Source organism: Macaca nemestrina, chromosome X (genome assembly GCF_043159975.1).
Source record: "Macaca nemestrina isolate mMacNem1 chromosome X, mMacNem.hap1, whole genome shotgun sequence".
Lineage (NCBI taxonomy): Eukaryota > Metazoa > Chordata > Mammalia > Primates > Cercopithecidae > Macaca > Macaca nemestrina.
Genome location: NC_092145.1, coordinates 74,388,716 through 74,407,505, shown reverse-complemented (window position 1 = coordinate 74,407,505; position 18,790 = coordinate 74,388,716). Strand labels below are relative to the sequence as shown.

Genomic DNA, 18,790 nt, shown 5'->3' with positions numbered 1-18,790 from the left:
AGATTAAACACTTGGGTTAGATTTTGGAAGGCCTTTATATACTTATTGGGGTCATTAGAAAACTTGCCTAGGACCCCCTTTGTTTGTTTAAGGTTCTGCAATGAGAAGGGAACTTGAACCCCAATAGTACCATGTCCATTGGTCATTTCCTGCAGAAACAGCAGCGAAATTGGGGGTTTCTTGGGTGTTACAGCCAGAGGAGCTGATGATATGACTGCTGGGGGCCCTGGATAAGGGGGAAAGGTAGGGCATTTAAAAGTTGCATTTGAGAGTTACCCAGGGGTTTGTTTTTCTGACTTTGGGGAGTTAATTTTTTGTAGGCTTGGCTGATATGACTGCCAAGAGGGCAGGATTAATTTTACAGTGCTTACAAAGATCTGGGTTATCTTGCAAGGCAAAGAAAGCTTGTATGTAGGGAACCTCAGACCATTTGCCCTACGGTCTGCAGAAAAGATTTAGTCGTTGGATAGTGTTGAAATTAACACTTCCCTGAGGAGGCCAGGCCTTCTCTCCCTCCTGCAGTTGGTAAGACGGCCACGTGCTTGTACAATAGAATATATGCCGTTTTTGTTTCTTTAAAGTCCTAGGGTCAAAGGAGTTTCCTAGAGTCCTAGGGTCAAAGGAGTTTTAGAATGCACTCAAGAGGAGTACAGACTGCAGATGGTTTGTTACCCAACTAGAAAAGAGGAGGGGGGAAGGTGTCTCCTTTCTCTTTTCTGAGTGACCCAGAGTGACCCTAGCCCTCCATCTTGCTGGTTTCCTAGACCCACTTGGCCCATGAGGCTCCCAAGGTACCCTAGTGGCCTGAGAGAGATTATGTAGTAGTTGGATTTGGGCAAGACTCTTTAACGGAGGGATTGTTTTAATACTAGCTCTGGTTTCCCTTCCTATGGCCCCAGTGAAACATTAGAATTCCAGAGAATGGCACCAATTGACTTCCAAACATAAAATCCCATTTTTGTTTAAATGCCAGTGTAGTTATATGCACAGCATGTGCCTTAAAAGAACACAAAGACTGAATGGCTATTTTGCCTTTGATGGGGGCAGCATCAAGGCTGGAATCTGTCTTACCAGGATGGCTTCCTCCTGGCTATTGAAAGTGGAGTTTTTCTGACTACAAATAGGGTACAGGGCCTGATGACTGATAGAGGGATGTAAGAGAGAGAAAAATTGGGGAACTAGAAATTTGGGGCAAAGAGCTGACAAGGCTCCCTAAGGAGAAAAATTCCATCCCACTAGATGGTGCTGTAAGGTCTGAATTGTTAGATAAAAACTTTGACAAAAGTTAGAGAATTTTAGGGCTTGATAGGCTGTCTTAAAGTATGTCTCCCAGCAGAAGAAAATTAACTTGTGTATTAGTCCGTTTTCATGCTGCTGATAAAGACATACCTGAGACTGGACAGTTTACAAAAGAAAGAGATTTAATTGGACTTACAGTTCCACATGTCTGGGTATGCCTGACCATCATGTTGGAAGGCAAAGAGGAGCAAGTCACGTCTTACATGGATGGCAGCAGGCAAAGAGAGAGAACTTGTGCAGGGAAACACTCTTTTTAAAACCATCAGATCTCATGAGACTCACTATCATGAGGACAGCACAGGAAAGACTTCCCCCATGAATCAATTACCTCCCACCATGTCCCTCCCACAACCCATGGGAATTCAAGATGAAGTCTGAGTGGAGACATAGCCAAACCATATCAACTTGTTTCATAGAAAAGTATTTTAGTTCTGCTGGGCAGTGCTGGCTTCTCACATGGGAAAAGGAACAGCTTAAATGAAGTGGGGGGATAGTTGCTTGGGGAGAAATAGCTTCCTGTTTAACTCCATTGAGTGCTATTGTTGGGAGATAAATAGGTTTTCAGATTCAGGTCTCGGAATCCCCCATTTTAAGGAAACCACAGAGACAATAATTTGTTGAATTACATTCCTAAGGCTCCAGCTGACTTTGCCCAATAAGACTATATCCCCAGGTTGCAGAAACATCTACAACATTGCATACAAAGCAGGGATAGGAAACATGATAGTTGCAAAAAGAAAGAAGGAAAATGTGATAGAAAAAGCCTGGAAGTCCCTGTGCCAATTCCCTAATGGACTGTTGGTGACAGGAGTTAGTCCAAGGGCTTCCAGGTAACACTGAAGTGTAGCCTCAGCCAGATGCCTTCAGTTGCCCCGAGGACCTCCTTCTGGCCTCACATGACATTAGGTCCTTTGTGAAAGGAAACTGGATTGGAACAGAGTCAACATTTTCAACATGTGAGGGCAAAGGGAGATTTAAAAAGTTCTCTCCAGCAAGCCTTTCCCCTGAGTCTTAAGGCTGGCAGCCACACTATTCATTTTTAACTGGCTGAAAGGGACCCACTGTTTTTGTTTGCTCTTGAGAGAAAAAATACTTAGGATAAGAAGCCTTGGAAATGAAAGTAAAGAGTTAATGGTCTGCTCTTATCCTTTAGCTGAATCCCTTTCTTCCCAGCCAATGCAGTAAAATATGTTGTATTTTTGCCAGTGCACCAAAATACGTAGCAGTACTTCATTGTCTGAGATAGTACCTGGAGTTCTTTGTCTCATGTCCAAGAGAATTAAGGAGCGCAGAAACAAGGGTGAGATTGGAGCGAAAGTTTAATAAGTGAAAGAAGAAAGCTCTCTGCAGCAGAGAGTGGTGCCAGAATTGGTTGCCCACCATGAGGTTGGGGTCCAGGGTTTTTATGGACTGGGAAGGGAAGGAATATGCTTAATCTGTAGGCTTGCTTAGAGAAAGTGTGATTTAGTTTGGCCTGGGACCAATCAGGAGCTGAAGTGATGATTCATAGGGGCTACTTAGCTTAGCCTGGACCTATCAGGAGCTGAAGTGAAAGCTTGGCCCTGGGACCAATCAGGAGCTGAAGTGATGATTCATAGGGGCTACTTAGCTTAGCCTGGACCTATCAGGAGCTGAAGTGAAAGCTTGGCCCTGGGACCAATCAGGAGCTGAAGTGATGATTCATAGAGACTGGGCTCACAGTCCAAAGCTTGTCCAGAAAAGGAAATGAAAGTGACCACCAGAACCCACCAGAACACACCATGTATATGCCCACAAAAGGAGAAGAGACTATTTCCTTGAAGCCTGCTGGTTATACAAAGGACAAAAGCTTTTCTATGCTGAGCCTTGTTCCCTTGTTAAAGTGGCTGTGGGCATATCTTAGGCACAAAGAATAAAGGCATTTCTATGTTGGGCCTTGTTCGTTTATCTGAGTGGTCCAGAGGTTTGTGCAAGTTTTCTTATCTGTGCCTGCAGCCTGATTTTTCAGGCTGTTTCTCTGCTTAAAGGAGTTTTACCAAGGACCCACCCTAACTGCCTAACTTTTCTCTCTTGCTGCCACACTACAGGGGAATGGTGCTAAACTTGGAAGAAACCAGGCAATCATTTACTTATAACAGTGTACACTTTTATCCTTAGAAGCAATAGATAACAGCCATAGCAATACAAACAAGTGAACACAGCAAGAATTGTATTTATCTGGGTTAGGGCAGAGTGAGAAGAATGTGGTAAGATTTCTCTGGGATTAGGGGCAGAAGTTTAGCCTGGGGAAAGCTTCTGCGCACCAAGCTCTTAAATTGAGAACTGTTCCTTTTTGGGACCTGTATGCTATTTTCTCTTCATGTTTATAGATGCCTAGCATGTTTATTTTAATTATTCCAATGAATCTTTCACCTAAGCCTCTTAAGTCAAGGATCTTGTAGTATGGTTCCACCTACATGTAAGAATTTCAAGAAGTTATTTCTCTATACATCAAATGACAGGAAACTTGGAATTTGTGTAAATCTCTGTCAGTAAGAACACTTTGACTCTTAAAATGGGAAATGGAGGCCAGGCATGGTGGCTCATGCCTCTAATCACAGTACTTTGGGAGGCTGAGGCAGATGGATCACTTGAGGTCAGGAGTTTGAGATCAGCCTGGCCAACATGGTGAAACCCCATCTTTACTAAAAATAAAAAAGCTAGCCAGGCATGATGGCAGGCACCTGTAATCCCAGCTACCCAGGAGGCTGAGGCAGGAGAATCTCTTGAACCTAGGAGGTGGAGGTTACAGTGAGCCGAGATCGCGCCACTGCACTCCAGCCTGGGCAATGGAGTAAGACTCTGTCTCAAAAAACAAAACAAACAAACAAACAAAAGAAGGGAAATGGAGCTAAGCATAGTATTTTAAAAGAGATGATCATAAAGTTAAAAAGAAATGACAGAGCAGGATATAAATAGCACTAACATGGAAAGTATATGCCTGCCTTCTCATAGGTCTGAATAGAAACTAAAATCTTTAACACTCCCATCATCTTTTGGTACAAGATAAATTGAAGCTCTCCTCCTCCTAGCATGGGTCAACCCTGAAAAACATTGCCTACATACATCTCCGAGCATTACCCCATATATAGTAGTTAAAAGTGTGTGAAATAACTTCATTTTAAATATAATTAAAGACATTTTTAATTAAGAATTAAAAATAAACATCTCTTTTTCAAGCTTCACAATTATCTGAGGTACGTTTGTGAGTGGCTATGAATTTTGGAAATGAACACATTCGTTAGTAGAGTCCTGGACAAGTGAATTTTTGCAAGTATTGTTTTGGTATATGAACCTTATTGCAACTAAAATAAGTTTGTGAATTGACCCAAATTGGAGTTGTTTTAGCATTATCTATAGTAATGTGAGTCACTTTTTGGAATGAAATTTGAAAATTTCATGTTTAATACTTCTTTATACTGGTGAAATATAATACATTCTGACCAAAATCTTGTTGTTTGTCTATAGGTAGGTATATATGGATATATAACTTGAAAGTTTCTAAAGTACAAGAATTCATTTTTGTATACAATCATTTATTATAGGTAAGAGAACTAATTAGATTTAGGACCACAATACGTACAAGCTTTAGAAAGACTTTCTACTAGCCTTAATGTCCAGCTCACAAAACAATATTGCACTGTTAAAATGTTTTCAAAAGTTTATGGTTTAAAAGCGCATTCACTTTGATTAGAATTTTCTGTATTATTTAATGTAATGTTTTAAATTTAGTAGAAATAGCCAAAATATGAGGGACTAGGCACTGCTATTGAGACTACTTTTCCTTTACCATTTCTTCTCAGTTTTCTTTAGTGTAGCAGTTCTTAATGTGTCATTCCCTGACCAGCATCATCAGCATCATCTTGGAAGTTATTAGAAATGCAGATATTCTGGCCCCACATCTGACCTGCTAAATTAGAAACTCTAGAGGTGGGACCCAGAAATCTGTGTATTTACACACAGATAAAATGATTGCTCTAAAATAGTGGTTGTCAAATTTTAACATGCCTAATGCAAGTTAAAATTTGACAACCACTATTTTAGAGCAATCATTTTATCATTTCTTCTGTGTGTATGTATGTGTGTGTGTATGCATGTATGTATGTATATATATAATTTGCAGGACTTGGCTGTGGGACATCATTATATTTTTTGTATATAATATCTATTAACTTTATTTTTGCTTGTATTATCTTGCAGTTTTTCTGATTGGTTTATGACTTTATTCAGTGATAATACGAAAATTCCTATCTTCACTGAAGGATCTGAATAATCATTTTAACTCAACTATATTGCATTCTTGAAAGTAATCCTTTCAATGTAAGTATGACATCTTTTCTCATTCTCTTTGAAAATATAGTTCTAAGATTAATATAGACAGGTAAAGAGTGGCTAACTTCCTATTTTTCCCATGGTCAGAGGGAACATAGGGTTGTAATAGGGAGAACAATTACATTTTATTTGTTATACAAATATCCATTCACAGTCTTTTGTGATATCTTGGCAAATTGCTTGCTTTGCTTTGCATTCCCAGATGAATTAAACCAGTTGAATAATGGAAACCACAATGTATTGATTTGGGCATTTACTATAGTCAGATACATTACAGGCATACTAATAGGTTAGGCTAGATGGGAAAAATGTTAGCTTAAAGGATAAGTAAATTGGGAGAAGACAGGGAGCCAAAAGAAGTTTTAAATATTCTGCAATGTGAACTGCTGATCTCCACATTTTGAAAACGATAATTAGAAATTTCATGTTTTGTGCTTCTGTTGAGGTTTATGTGGAAAGTTATTGAAGAGTTTCTACCTTGAATTTGGAATTTTAACTCATGAAAATGTAGCTTTATAATTCATACTCAGTAAACACACTTTCAGTAACTAAGAGTTGGATTGTATTCAAGACAGTATTATAAGCAATGTGGGTGGCTTTGTTGCAGTTTTTCCACCTTTACCATGACATTCATCCAAAGTTTCTATTTAGCCATACTTTTGATTTAGAAAATTCAAATTAAGTTTCCCAACAAGTTTTCTAATGTGCTGTTTTTGATACATGGGTGATTGACTCTACTATATGTGATTAAATATGGAGCCATAATCTACACATTAAGATAAGTCCTATTACTTTAATGCCATATTTGAAATTTGTACTAATAACACATTGATATTGTACATTATGTGAAAATGAACAGTAGCTGTGCCAAACGGAGCATAACATTATTGTCAAATCTTGATTATTCATGTTAATAGAGGTCAGCCTTGTTGGAGGCATGTATAGATTCCAGATCAGTACAAATCACTTATATTTACTCCATTGTGACATGTATTTTATTATATTTTGTGCTTATATATGTCTATATGTATATGTATGTTTGAGTGTATATGTATCACAAATTTTTATCATAATTATACTTTTTTCTAGGGCTAATTTAAAAAATTTATAATTTTCATTTTCTTATATAACAGTAAAGGTAGTTAGTGATATGGTAACTCAGAATTTGTCAGTTAGTAATGATATGTCAATAAAATAGACTTGATTTTAAAAACAAGCTTTCATATTTATGGTTAGAGAAAAGTTAAAAAAAACTAACTGATTATTAAAGCCTTGATTTAGACAGTTGAAAAATGTGTTGCTCATGCAAGGACACCATTTCTCCACATCCTAGCAAGTTGTCTTCACTGTTTCTGTAATTATTAAGAAATGCTAGACCTTAACTATTTTATATGTGTGCTTCTAAAGCTTGTAGATAATTGAAAAGACTAGAACGTTTGGAAATCACTAGCATAGATAACTAAGTGGCTATTGGAAAGTTGCACACTGATGGACAGTTTTTCTACACCACTTTCCTGGTGTAAAGTGAGGTTGAATTTTGGGCCACTTTCTTATCTTTGCAAGATCTTACTGTGATTCTGTTTGGGAAACAAAATCCTATCTTCTCCCTTCTCTGGTATCTAGGAACAGATCCAAGATGTTAAGTAGGGCTTCGTATTTCTTGGTTTGAAGGATATCTTTTGATCAAGGAATTCTGCATTTTGGCAATGATTTATTTTAGTTATGTCTCTGAATGGTTTTATTTGTATATAAAGGTCCTGTCAACTTTTGTTTGGGAAAGAATTTGGTAATTTCAGTAATGTCAATATAGCAACATAAATGTTTTCCTTTATTTTCAGATCATAGATGATTTACATGAAGACTGTAGGCCTAGGATTAGAATATTGAATTTTTTAAAATTTTTACTGACATTGAAAATGGAAATTTGCCATTAAGGAAAGGAAAATGTATATTTGCAAAACAAATTTGCACATGAAGAAGGAATTTTAGAACTTTTGCTGTATGATCAATTAAAATCTTATAGTTTATATGTGATATTTTAAAAATGTGTATTAGGTAAATTGTTTTTCTTCCTAAAACCTTTACATGAAGCCATCCAGTATTATGAACTATTTTTTTCTAGATTGAGAATTTGAGTATAACAAACTGTTAGCTTGTAATAATTCAGTGATAATTTCAGGAGAAGGGATTAGAAAATAAGATTACCAGTTCTCATTGCATGTTGTATCACTTCATGTAGCATCTTGCTCTTTCCAGTGTCCTAAAGATGCTATATAGATCATTTCATTGGATAGATAAGTTATCAAATTCTGAAAGCCTGATATGTAGTCAGTTTGATCCATCCGTCTTTAAGGATTGATTTGGATATTCACGTGGCTGATAAAACTGTATAGACAGTCATTAAAGTGGCTTAAAACAAGCATCCTATTTCATGGGTCATTTCATCATATAATAAAAATAAATATTCAGTCTGTAGTTCGTATTTCTAAGGATTTCATACAGAGAAACAGAATAGGTTTAATTTTTCCTTCTCACTAACACAGATATGCTGTTGCTTAATTGGCCTTTTGCAAAATGCATGTACTATCAAACTAGTCCATGTAGATGTCAAATAAGATGATTCCGTTTGCTGTAGTTCTACTAGGGAAGTATATAATACTAAATTTCAAATATTTATATTCTGTTTTGATAGCTCCTTAGATAGGTGAAATATGAATACTTTCTACACAAATCTGTCTTAAGCTTCATATTGTTTTTTATTTCTGGAAGTCAGGAACAAATGCCTAACCCCAAAACTATATCCGTGCTGAATGTTACTTGCTTTCCTAGATTTATTTGTTTAGACAGCTTATTAATGTACTTGAAGATCCATGTAATCACTGTGATTGTACATAATTACATGATTATATCTACTTGCATTTATAGTGTTACTATACATTATAAAATGTTAACTTCCTAAAATTCCCTAAACTATAAAATTATCTGAGCATATTATATTGCAAATCTACAGTGAACATTTTTTAAAGCTTAGGAATCTTATGGGTTTATATATTCTTATTCTCATTTCAGGTACAAATTTAGTAATCTCATCTGTTTTTCATTTTAAATTGACATTCCTTCAACTAACATTTTTTAAAGGGCTACTGGGCACATAGAAGAGGTGTTAAATTTGGTACTTTCCTTATTAAGGAATTAAAGGAGCTCATACTCTAACAGAAAACTTCAGTAATATTCTTTAAAGTAAGAGTAGTTATATGTATGAAACTGAAAAGTATATGAGAGAGTGATCTGATGCTTATGGGATTGAAGATTATGTATATTGTTTGTAAACACTATGCTATTGAGTCCATTGGTTCTAACACAGAGACATGTTATCTGATCTCACTTTAAAATCATGATAATTAATCTCAATGATACATCATGGTTATCCCATGAACAAAATTTATATCTCCAAAGAAATACCATCATCATAGGATTTACATGAAGAAAGATTGAAAAAGGCCACCATTTTGTATCAACAGTCACTCCAGCAAATTCCTGAGAAATCTGTTTGCATTCATCAATGTATCTAACATCTTTGACATAATAATTGTGGCTTTTATTTCACTTTTATATTTAAATATGATTAAATATATTGGTAGTTTCCTTCCTAGTATTATCATGATTTATGTTGAGGGTAAGTCTATTTTTAACTTTTTTATATGCTTTAGCATTGATTTTAAGGTGCTAACATATTTCTTCCCAATATTTTGCTTGCTGTCTAGTGATCTACTGACTTCACAATGTCTGAAATCAGATTCACCAATCTCACTTGGGATCAAGTTATAACACTGGATCAAGTGTTAGATGAAGTAATTCCAATTCATGGAAAGGGGAATTTCCCCACAATGGAGGTAAAACCAAAAGACATCATTCATGTTGTGAAAGATCAACTCATAGGGCAAGGAATTATTGTTAAAGATGCCAGATTGAATGGTTCCATAGCAAGTTACATACTTGCAAGCCATAATGGAATCAGCTATAAGGATCTGGACATTATTTTTGGTGTTGAGCTTCCAAGTAACGAAGAATTTCAGGTTGTTAAGGATGCAGTTCTAGGTTGTCTACTTGACTTTTTACCAAAAGGTGTAAAGAAGGAAAAGATCTCCCCAGATATCATGAAAGAGGCTTACGTACAGAAATTCGTCAAGGTTTGCAATGGGCATGATTGTTGGAGTCTTATCTCCCTTTCAAATAACACTGGAAAGAATTTAGAACTAAAATTTGTGAGTTCACTCAGACGGCAGTTTGAATTTAGTGTAGATTCCTTTCAAATTGTTTTGGATCCCATGTTAGACTTCTACAGTGACAAAAATGCCAAGCTAACCAAAGAGTCCTATCCTGTTGTGGTAGCTGAAAGCATGTATGGAGACTTCCAGGAAGCAATGACGCATTTGCAACACAAGCTGATATCTACCAGGAAACCTGAAGAGATTAGAGGTGGTGGCCTTCTGAAGTACTGCAACTTGCTGGTTCATGGCTTCAAACCAGCCTGTATGTCAGAAATCAAAAACCTAGAACGTTACATGTGCTCTAGATTCTTTATTGATTTTCCTCATATAGAAGAACAACAAAAGAAAATTGAATCATACCTCCACAACCATTTCATAGGTGAAGGAATGACCAAGTATGACTACCTTATGACCTTGCGTGGAGTTGTGAATGAAAGCACCGTTTGTCTCATGAGTCATGAAAGAAGACAGATTCTCCACCTGATCACCATGATGGCTTTGAAAGTACTTGGAGAACTGAATATTCTACCTAATACAGAAAAGGTAACTTGCTTTTATCAGCCTGCTCCGTACTTTGTGGCTGAGGCAGGGTACCCTACTTATGTAACATCTGAGCCACCCCCCATTATCTTCCAGCCATACTACCCACTGCACTTTCATGGGTCAAATGGTATGGGTTAAAAAATACACATGCAACAATAGAAACTTTGCTTTAATTAAACACCACTTAAAAGCAAGTTTCCAAATATAAAATTCAAGATCTATTCTTATTTTTGTAAAGTTACCAATTATTTTCAATTACAGTTGATGGAATAGCAGTTACCAATAATTTTTTATCAATTAAGCCATCATATTAAATATAATATCTATAAACCAACCACTTTAAATGTTTTTCAAATGTTGACTAGCTATAATAACTTTCAAATGTTGTATTCCTCTTGAAATGATTTTCAAATCTTTTGACTACTTGTGACTTTCAAATTTACTGTGACAAGCATATCAGAGATGCCTGCATCTTTGACTAAAATATAAAAGGACAGATTCGTGTTTTAAAATTACGATGTACAGTGACGTACCAAATTTTTTATATTCAGTCAGTTCCTTTGTTACATTTAGTTATTTTTTCTATTGAATAATATCATCAATACATTTTCAGTACTTAACAGAAATGCCTAATTTCAAAAGCAACAGATTCAGAAGACATTAAAACCCTGGACTTTTCAAGCAATTTTTGACAATTAAATTGGGTCGGATACAAAAATCCTTCTATAGTTTAAAGGAATGCTGGAAAAAAATGGTTCTGGAAAGCCCTGGACATTAGTAATTTGTCATCTACATAATAAAACATTTAGTTAATTTGTGGATTTGAATAACAATACCATGCAGCTGTGCAACTACTACTGAGATCAGATACCGGGTTTTTTGCCCCTCAAAATAAGTTACAACAAATGAAAATGACCAGCTCTGAATGTGAAAGCTTTCTATCATCATTTACTACTACAAAGAGACTGTAAATGGCAAACAGGAAAAAACAGGCAGAGGTTTATAGCCATAGCATTTACCATTTTGTGGCCTATTTGAAAAACATCTTTTATGTTGAGAAACATTCCATTTCAGTAAGTTAATATATTTTCATTGTAACTAAATGAAACAGGTTTTTCATTTTGCCTTTACCAAAGATCATTTTCTAACATGCCACTCAAGTGCCTCCTTGTGTGAATTTTTGCATAACACTATAATTTATTCAACAACTGTGTATATTTACAATATATCTAAATATATACTTACTACATCAAGTATGCTGCTAGAAAAATCTACCAGTGGGATTAAAAATGTATTTTCTTCCCATAATGAAAATAATCTATGACCAATATTATCTGAAGTGTCAGAAGGGGAGCTGTCTTGAATTAATATGGATCAGGCCATTGGAAAACTTCAATATTTCCACTTGGTTATGATTTTTTCTGAGTTTCCATTTCAGTTTTTATTGACCATCACATGTTTTTTATCACAACGTGACCTGACAGTTGTATCCTGATAATTTGCCAGTTATAGACTGTGCTTAACCTGTCTTCACTGTACTACAATATTGGACAGAAGTACACCAAATATGGCATTTTCAAATAACCAATATTTTTGAGATGTGTTATACCACAGCACGAGTGGCCATCAGTATATTTTTAAAGAATTATATATCACAGAACCCTGAAGCTTTAAAACACTATGGACTTACCACTTTCTTGACAAATAAATAATTTATAAATACAATAAAATATTTAGAAATGAAAGGACTATTATTGTGATCTCATGGGTATGGGTTCAATATTTTCCAGAGTAGCATTTGATACTGAGTAGCAGAATTCTGAAGCTATTTGGAAATATCTCATACCCCATGTGCTCCCATAACTTTCTTTGATCCCATTGAGAATTTAAACTCCTTCTTTCCTAAAAAGCGAAATATTTATGGTATTCTCCTGAAGCTTTAAGTCCTGATGGAAGAATGGCCTGAAAGCTAGATACATTCTCCTAACATTTTAAGCATGTATTTCCCTTGTGAAAGGAAAGCTCTCAGAACTGCTATCTATGACTTTCTCAAGAGAACGAATTTAAACTTCTTGAATGGGGATGGTATCACTGAAGAAAAAGCTGTAGCTTTATTTTTCATGGCTTTCTTTCTATAGATACCATTACCAAGCTAGTACTTTGCTCCCAACTAACCAGAAAAATACCAGTTTTCAATAGTGTATGAATATCTCTCCAGGATTAGGCTAGTTCCCTTGAGAAGGAGTATTATTTCATTCTCCTCATTAGGGTAGTAAATGGAAAAGTTTTTCTATAAATTAATGAATGCTAGCTGCTTTGCCAAAAGGAGTTAATAGAAGTTAGTTTTCAAAAACCCTACTCTAAAGCATGTGATATCCCATTACCAGAGAGAAACAGTATTATCTTTGCCTGTTTAATATGTAGTCATTTTATTTTGTACAAATGCAATACTGAGTCTTGGTTTAGGACGTTTTTCTTTTTCAGGAACCTAACTAAAACCAAAAAAGAAAGCAATTTTTAATATAATTCTAACATTCATATCTGTGAGACAAATTTTGTCAGCTGCAGGTACATATTTTTTAAACCAGAATATTCTTGTATTTCAAAAATATCCACACATTATCAAAGCTCTACAAGTAGGGTATTTATAACTTTTAAAATTTTATATATTCTAATAGTGACTCATGCCCAGTTTAGTTGAACAAAATTGAAAGAGAAGGATTAACTAGTTGATTTAATTTAGAGAAAACCCAGCTAAATTCAGGACAAAAATATCAGAGCTAGAACTGTCAACTTCCCCTCAAAACTGGGAAAGCCTTCTGTGCCCAAATTCCATCTTCTTACATCAGCAAAGATCTATTAAAACACATTCAAGTTAAAGAGTTTAAACTTTGTCTTTAAAGTCACAGGTTATGCATTGATAAAAAGATGAAAAATGCCTCAGATACAATTAAAAATCCTTTTTATTCAGTGCATCTATTACCTGGAAGTAGTCGTTCAACTTTAAAAATATGGGAAGTTAAAGTATATAATTGAGAACATTGTTGAAGTTTTAAAGTTTCCAATACTTTTCAAAATTCCATTGATTTAAGAGTGCATCTGTCTCACTCATTGAAGATTTTCAAAAATATAATTTACATTGTAAATTAACATTAAAACAGGATTGAGAGATATGTAGAACTACCATTGAGTAAATATTTTCATGAAGGCCATTTTGATAAGGTATCAAGCCCAACATTTTAACCTAATCTGGGATTTATTTCCTTTGCCATTTGTAAAATAAAATGCATTTAATGTTTTGTTTTTAGTTGTGCTCTCCATTTGGTGGTTATATTCTGTAAGTTATAATGTTAAAATTTATGTAATAAGCATTTGGAAATTGTGTTGCTGAGCCACTGCTCCATTTAATGAATATTTCTTCAGCTCATATAACTGAAAGTAGCAAACCTGTTGGGATTTCAGTGTTTTACTCTTAAGTGCTTCATTAAGGAAATAGTTTTTCTTGAATTTTACAAGTTTTAGCAAACAACGTAGTATTTAGAATATATGCTATTTGGAAGCCAATTTAGTATGTAACTCGTGATCTTTGAGCGTAACACATAATTTCTTTTGCTTTTTTATGGGGGATGTAAGGTGATTTTTTTCAAAATTTTCATGTTTAAGGCAGTACTACATGGATGTATTTGTTTGAAACAACAACAAAAGCACACTTTTTGTCTATATATAATTCTTGAAAGAGCAGAAGATAGACAATAGATGAGCAGCTGAATTTTATGTGCGTGTGTTTTTTATGACCCTTCAAATAAACCAAGCCTCCCTGTCCTAGAAAAATAGTATCATATAGATATACATTTTAGTAGCTCAGAGCAAAATAGCCCCTGTAAATGCATAAAATGACCTTTCTAAGAAAGAAATGTCTTCAGAGGGCCCTCTTTTAAAATATTTTTCTTCTTAATTTCCAAATTAAAATTGATGAGTCAAATAACCCAACCCAAGTAATATCATGGTAATTTTTTTTTGACAATTCACATGTTACATATTTTAGATGGTAGAATTTGAACCACTCTTTAAAATGCTAATAAGCAGTTCACCTTATGTTATGAATAGACATGGTTCAGTCATACATGGTCCTTTGGCTCAACTAAGAACCCAGAAACATGGGATTGAATTATTGTTTCAGTATTTATATAACTCCAATATCAGTGGGGGAGGTTGGTCTTCATGAAAATGACAGTAGAAATAGTATGAGTGTTCACACTAATATTCTATTCAGTAATTCCACTTTTATTATAGGAGGATAACATAAATAAAACTTGTCTATATAACAGGTGACTTTAATCCCAAAAGGAAAAATAATGCAGGCATTGTCATATTTTTAACTTGTAAAATCAGAGTTAAAAAGGACATTCTTCTATTATGTGTAGTAGTAACTTCCAATATTTTTAAAATAAAAATTGATATTAGATAGCCATTACATTTATGTATTTGTTTTAAAAGTTATTACAAATGTTCACTTCTCCTCAGTAAAATTAAAGATTCAACACAAACATATGTTTGCAGATATTTGAACAAACAGAATTGTAAATAATTTTCTCTAAGCTTCACATGTAACCTTTTTGAACACAAAATACTTCTACATAAATTATTTTCTTTATGGTTTTGAGAGTTTTATAAGGTAGTTTTGGACATTGGGAATTAAATGCCTTCAAAAACCAATGGTTATTAAGGCAGTGAACTTCAAATAATTATTGTCTTATCGCAAGATTTGCTATCAGGTAAAATGCATTTAATAATGTCAGCAAGTAAAAAGTGTAAATTTTAACAGTTTTAAGGTTAAAAATAGACTTCCTTTAAAAGCACCTAAATACATATTTCAAGTGAAAGGCATTGTATTCTTCTAGATAAATAATATATGTACCAAAACAGAAACCATGCCAGGAAAGTTATCCGATTTCGAAATGTAGAGGACTATATTCAATATGCTGTGAATAGATTTCTATGAAATTCAGCAACTATTTACTAAGTTAGGGAAAGCACCTCTATAGAAGAGATATATAAATTCTGGTAATCCTGACAGTTTCCAAAAAGGGAGCATGTATTCCATTTTCCTGAGGACCAAGTTTTTAATTCCTCCAGTTTTGCTTCCTCATTTTCTTCATTTAGTGAAATGATAAGAGTGCTCACAATGATAAGATGCAAAAAAATGACATCTGGGGGCGATTTGTTACTATTTATATTACTGAAAGACAAAATGATACTATGCCAAGTTTAATTACTAGTGAGGGAGAGTCTGGAAATGTCATGATTGTTAGTCAGGTAGAATTGTGTTTGTGGATGGTCCCATTCTAGAAGAGAAAGCTTCCATGTGTGCATTATAGAGAGTCCAATTTTAGGAGTTCTAATATTTCAAGATTTCCCTTAACTACATACACTAACAACACTTTAATTCAGAAGCCATGATTCTAGAGGTAAAAATTCACTTCTCAGTTCTTGCAGAACCCAGGAATTCTAGGCAGCTAAATGTGAAGAAATTACTTAATTGGCTTACTGTATCATTTAAAGCTCAGACTGGTATAAATTATAAAATACCTTTCTTTAGTAAGAAGTAGTTAAAATTATTTTAAGCATCATTACATGATACTGTGTAATTCCTGGGAATTTTTAAAAGATAAGTCGCATTTCAGTTTAGATTTGAATATATAAAAATTATAATTAAAAACATTTAAACTTTTAAGAAATGAAAACCACATGACAACTTAGATTTCATACATAAATTATGTCAAATCATACAAACTTACACATTTTAAATTCCTACAGATTTTAAATTCCTATAGACTAAATAGTGCATTACGATGTAAAACTTTTCCTAGATGATTCACTTTCATAAATTATAATGCAATATCTATTTACTGAATAAAGTTCAGTATATTCTATGTATTTTATTCAAAAAGCTTAAATATTTTTTAATAAAGATTGGAAATAACCCAATGGATTATCTGCATTTTCCAGATCTCAACTCATTGTAATTGGATGATACTGTTATATGAATATGTTTTCAATTTGCTTTTAAGTTCTTTGACACAGTTTAGTTGTTTGATTTATAGATGGCTGACACTAAACTATAAGTTGACATAGCAAACTCTGACTTGATCTTTAAATAAAAAGTTCCAGTATTTTTAAAACAAATCCCGTATATCTCTGGAAACCCCTTTCACTTTACATCCATACACTGCCACTAGACTAAATTGAAAAGTAACATTCTCTTTGGCAGCTCTTGGCTAATTGTTTAATCTCACGTAGTCTCTGTTTAGATTGAGTGAAATCAGTGTTAGTAACTTTTCCATCTAGTTTGAAAGTAATAAGCAACTACAACATTTTTTTAGGAAATTTTTATTGTGGATATGTTTAAACATGCACAAAATTACAGAATGAGCCGCCTTCTGTACCCATGCCTCAGCTCAGGTTGTTGATATTTGCCAGTTCTGTTTTACTTATCCCAGCTCTTACACACACGCTCATTTGCATGCTTTTTTCCCCTCTGAAGTATTTTAAAGTAAATTTCAGACATTATGTAATTTCACTGTAAATTTATCAGCCATGTATCTCCAACTGATAAAGTTTAAAAGAAAAATAAGCACTTTACCATTATCACACCAAAGAAAATTATGAATACCGTTATATCACCTTATACCTCAATCATTGTTCAGATTTCCCCAAAAGGTCTCAGGAATGTAATTTCACCATTGAGTTTGTACAAATCAAGATCCAGCAAGGGCCACACATTGCCTTCGGTTTATGTGTCTCTCAAGCTTCTTTCAATCTTGTCAGTAGTTTTGTTGCCCTGCTTCCGCTATTTCTGTTGTGCCATTTGTTTTGGGAGGAGACCGACCGTCTGCTCTGTAGAGCTCCCCCGTTCTGAATATTTTTGCATCCTCTTGGTGTGCCGTAATACAACATTTTTAAAAATTCTTCTGGGCATAGAGTTAATGTCTCAACCTACAAAACAGAAAATTAAAAAGAATTAAGACACTTATCCAGATAATTCACATCAGTGACATGTCACTGTGTAATAAACAATGAAACAAATACCTAAGTTATTTATGATCCAAATCATTGAATAACTGTGTTTTCCCATATGAAGCAGACCAAAAATAACTACTACATATGGCACAAGTCCTACAATACTATTTCACGATGTGTAAAACAATTCATCTGATAAAGAATAAAGTGAGAAGAAGGTCTGACTTCAAATCTAAACCCACAAATTGGGTCCATAGGTATATATCTTAAAGTTGTGTCTGAAGTTTCAGTTCATTCTAATTCAATTGTTTAGCATTAAAGAAAATGTTAGTGAAAGGAATTATAGTCACTGAGTGGGAAATGAAACAAACATCTAAATGTATTTACCCCGAACCTAGAGAAATTGCTGAGATGATTTCCTACACTATTAAGAAGAAGTACAGTTTAAGTAATTCAACTTTTTAGGAAAATTGTGAATATAAATATAGATTTATAAAAATTTTGGATACCTTTTTAGCCTTCTAGTTTATATCACCAGTTCTAGTTTTTTAGTGCAAAAATATGTAAGTGTCCTGAAAAACGTACTGTGTTTCTGTAAATGAAAATTTTGAGCAGTATTTCACTAGTGGGGCATCTTAAGAGATGACTGAAATTTCCAATGGTGAGTTAAATGTCAATCTTTGCTTTCATGTTGACTGTATGTTTGCTAAATCAGAATGGTTTCTTACCATGTTGTTATTCATTACATAGTTCTGAGATGTGTAGCTACTATTTTGGAAAATGTATTTTACTGTTAACAAAATAAGTATTGTTATAAGAGCAGTATGAGGTCTTTTTGGTGAAAATTATTTTTAAATAGATTATAATAACTGTAATAAGTGTAACTGTACTCTTTATTATTTATCTAATAGTTTTTATACCTGTTTTGTCTTGTGCTTTTGTACACTATAAGAAAAAACACTGTAGAAACTCTGTTATTAGATAAAAATGATTTTTAAAATAAAATAACCGCGAAACATACAGCAATGCGCCACCTCCAAAATGGGTAAATGCCTATTATTTCAAACATCACCAAATTGCCCACAGTGTCTTCAGAATAGTACGTACAAAGAAAATTTACCCTGGAATTTTCACAGAATCCCCAGTGATTTCATTAGTAGTTGTAAACATGGAGCATGCGAAGAGACTGATCTTCAGTATATTATGGCTCTATATAATTTACTTTCACCATGTACCAAAAAATAACACCATCCACGTAGCTTAAGATAATTATCATATTCTTATAGATTTCTAATGCCCAGGTAGAT

The 18,790-nt window shown here is 34.2% G+C and overlaps 1 protein-coding gene across 2 annotated transcripts in view; it reads left to right on the top strand.

Moving 5' to 3' along the window:
- Positions 1 to 14,877, top strand: part of TENT5D (terminal nucleotidyltransferase 5D) — an 88,239-nt gene extending 73,362 nt beyond the window's left edge. For both annotated transcript variants that reach the window (XM_011712385.2, XM_011712375.2), the window contains 2 exons: positions 5,518 to 5,637; positions 9,414 to 14,877. In XM_011712385.2, the coding sequence (XP_011710687.1) occupies positions 9,432 to 10,601 (1,170 nt within the window). In that variant the 5' untranslated portion in view covers positions 5,518 to 5,637; positions 9,414 to 9,431 and the 3' untranslated portion in view covers positions 10,602 to 14,877. The remainder of the gene's footprint in view (positions 1 to 5,517; positions 5,638 to 9,413) is intronic.
- The last annotated feature ends 3,913 nt before the right edge of the window (positions 14,878 to 18,790 follow it).